The sequence below is a fragment of the Juglans microcarpa x Juglans regia genome, chromosome 6S (genome assembly GCF_004785595.1).
Source record: "Juglans microcarpa x Juglans regia isolate MS1-56 chromosome 6S, Jm3101_v1.0, whole genome shotgun sequence".
Taxonomy (NCBI): domain Eukaryota; kingdom Viridiplantae; phylum Streptophyta; class Magnoliopsida; order Fagales; family Juglandaceae; genus Juglans; species Juglans microcarpa x Juglans regia.
Window position 1 is genome coordinate 13858545 of NC_054605.1, and position 7294 is coordinate 13865838.

The 7294-nt window shown below is 36.8% G+C and overlaps 1 protein-coding gene across 3 annotated transcripts; it reads left to right on the forward strand.

Annotated features, from left to right (window-relative positions):
- The first annotated feature begins 2082 nt into the window (after positions 1–2082).
- Positions 2083–6873, forward strand: LOC121237765. Of its 3 annotated transcripts, none has more exons than XM_041134639.1 (5): positions 2083–2248; positions 2414–2546; positions 2682–2833; positions 4400–4510; positions 6293–6873. In XM_041134639.1, exons 3-5 carry the CDS (start codon positions 2717–2719, stop codon positions 6482–6484), a joined length of 420 nt encoding a protein of 139 aa, XP_040990573.1. In that variant the 5' UTR covers positions 2083–2248; positions 2414–2546; positions 2682–2716; the 3' UTR covers positions 6485–6873. The 3 variants fall into 3 exon arrangements, with proteins under 3 accessions (XP_040990573.1, XP_040990572.1, XP_040990574.1); XM_041134638.1 differs by having other exon boundaries at positions 2414–2501; XM_041134640.1 differs by lacking the exon at positions 2414–2546.
- The last annotated feature ends 421 nt before the right edge of the window (positions 6874–7294 follow it).

Sequence of the window (7294 nt, forward strand, 5' to 3'; positions counted from 1 at the left end):
TTAAAAATAAAAATAAATGAAGCTAGCGATAAATTCATGGAAAAAAAAAGGAATTGCAAAACAAAAACCTGAGAAAGATTAAGGGAGAGAGAGAGATACTAGGAAAGGGAGAGGGACGTTGTAAGCTATAGTGTGAAAGAGTGAGTTGTGCGGGACGTTGTCAAGAGACGTTGCGTGAGAGCATCCCCATCCAGTTCCTCATAAAATTCCCTATAATTTAACTAAAAAGTACATTTCCTAAAACTTTTCTCTAAATTTTACTCATCTTTCAAAAATCTTCTACATCCCATTCCCCATCCCCATCTCTATTCTATTAAATAATATTTTTCTATTATTTTTTTATTATTTTTTTCTCTCACTTCCATTTACAATCTTAACTACTAACTATTTTGTCTTATTATCTTCATTCTTTTCAAATTTCACATTCTACTAAATACCTATACGATTTGACTACTGAATACAGTATTATTTTTCAAACCGAAATTCACATTATTAAAATAGTAATTTTTTTTTAATATGTGCATTTTCTAGCGGTAACATTTTAAACGCCTACCTCAAACGGTAATATCTTGAAGTCTTGCCTCCAACGGTAATATTTTTTGTCTTTTCTCAAACGGTAACTTTTTTTGTCTTATCTCAAACGGTAACATTTTTTGTCCTATATATAATGGTTATTTTTTCCTCTATAAATACGCATTTTACTTGCATTCACATTCTCACAAATTCAAGTCTCATTTCATCTAAAGAACCAAAATTCAACAGTCTCTCACTCCCTTCATCAAATGGCTCGTACCTTCTTTTGTAAATTACTCACATACTTATTCTCTGAAGATGAGTTAGATGTTGTTCTTAATGACGAGACCGATGGACAGTCATCGAGGCATTATGCCAATCACCGACGCCGTAAGTTTATTCGGCGTGACCATATTCAAGGGCACGAGTGCCTATTTCGCGATTATTTTGCAGAAAATCCAGTATATCCCTCGAATCTATTTCCATAACCACAAACTCCACCAAAGTTTTCTCAAAACCAAAAACCCCTAAAATCTGTGTGAATTTTTTCTTGAAATTCTTGGCATTTCAACAGTCAACACAGCAATGAGAGAAACAGAATAATTAAAAAAAAAACAGAAACTAATTTCTCATTACTTTCTCGGCAGCCAAACAACTCGAGAGAGCCAAAATAATACAGAGAAATCAATGGCAATGCATGTCATAGGCAATTTCAATCGGTTTCCTCAACAAAGCCCAAAACCTTAATCTAAACGAGAGTGACTACCGAGAAAAATTGCAAATCAAACAGTAGGCTTTTTTCCATGGTGTTTCTCGACAGCCAAACATCGAAGAGAACCAAAATTAACACAGAGAAATCAATGGCAACGCAAGAATAAAATTGATGAAGCGGTTTCCTCTAAAAACCCCAAAATCATAAACTGAATCTGAGTGACAAAAATAAAAACCAAAATGCATAACAGTGAAAGTGAGCTCGGCACTTTCTCGGTAGCCAAACAGCGAAAACATCGCCGAGCTAGAGACATAGTTGCTCTCCATCGGTATGCTTACCTTGATCATGGCGTCGGGAGGAAGAAAAATGGGAAGAGAGAAACATAAAAGGAGAGAGATATTCCAAGAAAATGAGGGAAAATGAGAAACGATTTTGTTTTCTTGAAACCGAAGTAAAAAATTTACAGGAATGCCGATGGAGGTGTGTACTGCGTTCGTTGGTGTTGCGAGGGAGGCCCCTATGGGGAGGGTTTTCGCGGGATGAAGAACAACCAAGTGGAGATGTGGATGTACAGTAGTTCCTCATATATGGAGAACTACTGTAGAGACCGTATAAACAAACCGCAAAATGGAGATTGGGATGGAGAGGATTTTTCTCCAAAACTCTAAATAATCTATAAATTATAGGGATGGAGAAGAGATACAAAATCAGATAAAGATGCTTTGAGAAAGCTTCAAACGGGATGGCTGGCAGTAATGCAATGCCTAGAAAAAAAAAAATGACGTGGCATTATGCCACATCATTTTATGGATACCTTTGTGAGATCCCTATATATATAGCAGCTCTTTGTTAAAACGTTGGGCCGTTTCGACGACGAGTTTATCTAATTCCGAGCTGGGATAACCCTAGAGGTAAAGTACACCCAAACGGACGTGTTCCATCACTGCTAAACCGCTCACAGTCGTCGCTCACACTGCTCCGGTGCTCCTACAGAATCCCACCATGCCAATTTTCCATTCAAATGTCAGAAGCTCATTCCTCTCTTTTCGTTTTGACTCGATCCTTGTGTTTATTTTCTTCTTCTTCTTTTTTTTAATCTAATATCAATTTCATTATTAATTTATTTATCTTCAATCTCGAATTGAATTTTCAGGTTCTTGTTCGTAATCGGTTTAATTTTTTTTGTAGCTTTAAGAGACGAAAATTTACTTGCTAACTTTGAGCTAAGCGGCACCTGACCCAGTCTTTTCCTGCATTTTCTTGGCGTCCAAACGGGGTACAAGTTTCACACTTCAACAGCTGCATTTAATTCTGAGAAAATGTAATTTATATGCTACTGAATCGAATGAGTTTTATATATATATATATCATAAACACGTATATGAAGAATCCGAATAAGAGGTTCTCCAAAAGTTACAAACAAATTAATTCAATTAAATGAATCTGGTTCTTGCAGGAAAGGTTGAAGGAAGATCGTTGTCGAATTATAATATGGATAAGCTATTAGATTTTGGAAGAAAAGCGCTATTCTATGTGAGGGTTCTTTCCGGATATGAAGAGCGGAGAATCCGAGCATTCAGGTTGCAGCTTGAGAAGCGTATCCAGCAGGTTTTGGTTACATTTCCATGTCGTCGCTGTAATATTTTATTCTTGTTTTTATAAACGTGTCTCAGGTTTTGCTTGTTTTAGTTGTAGTGAATGTTTTCCTTTTCTAGTTCCCGACTTGTAACTAGGTGAATAGACCTAGTCACAAGAACCAAATTTTTATGGCTTCACCATTGATATTGCATTTTCTCAGTATAGAAATCTTTGACGTGCATTGCTTTGCTTCTATTCTGGCAAGGCTTGGTGTCAAAAGATGGGCTCGCTTTTATCTATGGTGTATGTTTTTGGCTACATATAATACATACAAAGCTCCTCCCTGTCTTGCTTGCCTGTCTTTGATGTACGTTCTCACCAAATGATCAACTTCGTTACTGCTGAACTTTCAAGAAATAGATTCATCTCATCTTTTCATATGAGAATGAATAGACCCATTCCAACCAGAAATGGGCAGTGTACTTGCATCTGTTATGTTCATTTTTATATTCAAATGTGACTTTTTCGCTTTCATGTTTTGAAGCATAATTGTATGAGATCTTATACTTGGAAGCTGGTGTGCAAAGCACACCCTCCATTTTATTGACATGGTAAGACTTGATTTGTAAGAAATTTTAATTTTAAATTTTTGTAGCAAATCAAATTTTTCCATGTCAATGACATGGTGGGTGTGCTTTGCACACCGGCTTCCAAATAGAATTTTTCTAATTGTATCGTATGCTAGGTTATGTTTGTTTCAGTGGAAATAATTTCCAGTATTTTTTTTTTTTTTTACCTTTTTGTGTTTGGTAGGGGTGGAAATTTGAAGTTAACGGAAAATGTTAGTTTGGTCAATGAAAAAATTGAGATGATGTTTGGATGTTAGAAGTTTTCATGAATAGTGTGAGTGTTTATAAATAGCTGTAAAAAAACTTTTAGAGGATGTTTTGATAGAGTTTTTAAAAAATGGTGTGACCATTAAAAGTATGTTTGGATGTGAACAATTTTTAGAGGAGTTTTTGGGATGATATAACAATTTAGAAAAAATATTTAATGAAAAAAAACACAGCTATCCTGCTACTATGGGCGGCCCAATCTGGTGGCCAGAGAGTAGCCACCATGGGCAGCCCAGATTCTTGGCGGCTAGAACTCTGGACACCATGTGGCAAACCAGATCAGGCTTCCTACATGAGCCTCTCCCCTATTGTAGGAAGCTTGTTGTAGGAAGCCTCAAGTCAACTGTTGTATGAAGAGTAATGATCATATTGCAGGAAGCCGGAAGGCAACTGTTGAGTTATCTATATCTGTCAAGTGTTTGAAATTTGATTATGGGGGAGGCGTGTTAATTGCTTCTATAAACTCAGTTTTCTGAAAGATATGCAAGACTTGACGGACAAGAAACTTCTTTTCGATGGCACACGTGATCTTATGAGAATCATGTTTTTAAGTATGATATCGGTTATATTAGCAACCCCCACCCCCCCCCCCCCCCCCCCCAAGTTTTTTTATTGGCATATCGAGCAGTCACTCTCTCTCTCATGATAAACGATAAACATGTTTCATATCAATGTACTTCACCGTTGACACTCTATATAGGCACAAGAAAGGAAGGCAACCTTAAGAAGGATTCCAGAGCAGGCTATTTTAGCGGAGGTTCGACGTATGGTTGAGGAGATGCAAACTTTAAACAAGAAGCTTGAAGAGACCGTAAGTTTAATTTCATTGACATAGGATATTTGACAAAGCACTATTGGATTATTTGAAATTCTACTTCAGAATGTGCTTGAATTTATTCCTGAAAAAAATTTATTGGTAATATGGGCTTCTAAGTAATAAATGTTGAGCTTGAACCTAGGAACCAAATGTTGGGATAAAATCCCTTCTCAGCCACAGTTTGTGAAAAGTGAAAGAAAACAAATGAAAAAAACCTAAGACTTACGTAGTTCCCTCAATGAAAAATTCTTCTACAGCGCTCACCCAAATTCCACACAGATTGTATGCACATGATATGATCAGGTTGGACCACAGGTATGGGTGGGACCTTTGTTCCTCCCTAGGGTCCCACCCACAAACCCCTAGCCCTAGCTCCTGCCAACCATACATCAGACTTCACAAACACACCAGTGTGTTACAGCTTTGCAGGAGGACTCGTATTTTTGCGGACATACATTTATACTAAAGCCTTTATAGTTGGCAATTGTGGAAGGTCTTATGTCTTAACTATGTATCACTATCCCATGCTAGTTCTGATGGAACCTTCTAGAGTTTTTAGAAAGAGAAGCTAAAAACAACTCTGAATTTTTGTGATATTTTGAAACTGGTTGTGTCTCAAAGTGAAGAAAACTTAGCTATCGCAAAATTCCCACGGCAAAACCTCGAGTCTACTCCCACGGTAAAACTTGTATTTTGTGAGTCCGAGACTGTACTTCTGCTACAGCACTGACTTCTAGTTTTTAGCCTGACAAAAGCTCTTTAAAGTCTCCTCTATCTCTGAGTCTATTCTGAAGAAGACGAAAAGAGTTACCACAAATGGGTTGAGTTAAAAAGTGCCACCACTGATGTTTTTAATCCGGTTCTTAGAAGTTATGTGACTCGGTAATTTTTTTTAATTCTTTTAAGTTTATGTCATTATGCGGTTGAGACATTTTGTAATCATTAGTGTTAGAACTTTTGAGATGAGAAAGGATGGTTTACTGATTGAGCAAAGATAGATGACAACTGTAAGCTCCCTTGTTAAGGATAAGTAACTACTCATTCCCATTATTGTCAACCAGTCATTGCAAAAAAAAATGTTATATACATAGTTAAACACAGACTGCTTCAAACATAAGAAGATCAAATAAAGGAGCACTTGTACCAAAAGAAGATTCAATAACCTGGTTCTGAGAAGTAATTAACCATAAGGCATACAATTAAAAACAGCAACAGATACTTATCAAAAAAAAAAAAAAAAAACAGCAACAGGTGCCAAATTAGCCCTGAAATTAATGCTTAAATAAACCAGAAAAGCTCAGGAGGCATCAGCAGTAGGTTCAGTCTTTCCCAACTTCACTGACAACTTGCTCAAGGACTGGTGAGAATGCCTGGTACTTCACTTTTCCAGATGGCAAGAGGAAGACCCCAGCCAAGTCTAGCTTGTCAGAACCAAGACCTATGCTGGATTAAGTGTACCTATGGACATGATATGATACCTTCCTTGGCTATTTCATATAATTCAAATGCTTCACTCTCTGATACGTTCTGCTTTTTATCAATTTAGAAAATTATCTACAAATATTTTAAAAAATAATTTCATTGCGATATGGTGAGTGCCAGAGGATATAGTTCAGATTACCTTTCTAGTTTATCTTAAATGAGACACTAGTCTCTAGTATGGAAGATGTTACATTTTTTCATAACATCTTCGTCTGGCTCATATATGTTCTCTTTTTGTTTGTTTCCCCTGTTGAAGTCTGAGTCAACATGTAACAAAAAGATGCTTTTGTGCAGGAAACGGCTATTGAAGAGTACTTCAAGCCGATTGACAAAGAAGCTGAGATTCTTATGAAAATGAAACTTGAAGGAGAGGAGAAGACATTGAAGGAGATGATGAAAACCATGCATCAACAGGCTTCAATTGAAAAGGGTGAAGCAGAAAAAAACTCGACTATACATCAGGCTGATATGAAACAGCACAACTAGGACCAAGCATCCACCAAAACCCCTCAACAAACTCAAATGAGATGATTCTGTGTAACATTGAAAATATAGATTCCGACATGTTTTTGTAAGAGTGTGTTTCAGTTTTGGTTGTCTATTTAGGAGTCAGTCTTACTGGTATTTAATACTCTGTATCCACCTCATCGGTTTAAATAAGTATTTTGGATGTCACAGAGGAAGGTAAGAAACATGTTCGAAGGCTGATGTGTCAAGGGCAGTGAAATAACTTGATATATGAGAGCCCTTCAAAGAATCAGCAGCAGCAAGAAGTATTCTTATTTGGGGGCAGCCCCAAAGCTCGAAGAGTTTGGGGATAGCTTGAGGCTTGAGCTCAGCACACAGAGGTAATTAATAAATTTCACTTAATTCAACTCCTTATGTTGTTCTTTGATCTTTCTTTTAGGCCCATGATTGATCGAGTTGAAGTTGACCATAACTACTCACTTTTTGCACAACTTTGGTCATCATCCCCCAACCATTATGGCGTTATTTTAAAGCTAATTGACGTTACATCAAGCTTCATTTTCGCCATTTCAGTTCAAGATTTGCGCAGAATTATATATATATATATATATTCTTTTTTCAAAACAAACTTCATTCATAATAAAGAGAAACTCAGCTTATAACGGCAGTACAGTTAAATATTACAGACTAACAGGTAGATCTTTACCGATATAAAAGTTTAACAGCCAAGGGGGAATTGAAATAAGGGGTATGCTTCCATAGAGGCTATTGGAAGTTGCCCATTGCGCAATAGAATGTGCGCATCGATTAAGGTCTCAATGAATTTTC

Coding starts and splice junctions, on each gene's coding strand:
- LOC121237765 (XM_041134639.1), top strand. CDS start 2,717: ATGGATAAGCTATTAGATTTTGGAAGAAAAGCGCTATTCTATGTGAGG. Junction 2,834..4,399: donor TTGAGAAGCGTATCCAGCAG/GTTTTGGTTACA, acceptor CACTCTATATAG/GCACAAGAAAGGAAGGCAAC. Junction 4,511..6,292: donor ACAAGAAGCTTGAAGAGACC/GTAAGTTTAATT, acceptor GCTTTTGTGCAG/GAAACGGCTATTGAAGAGTA.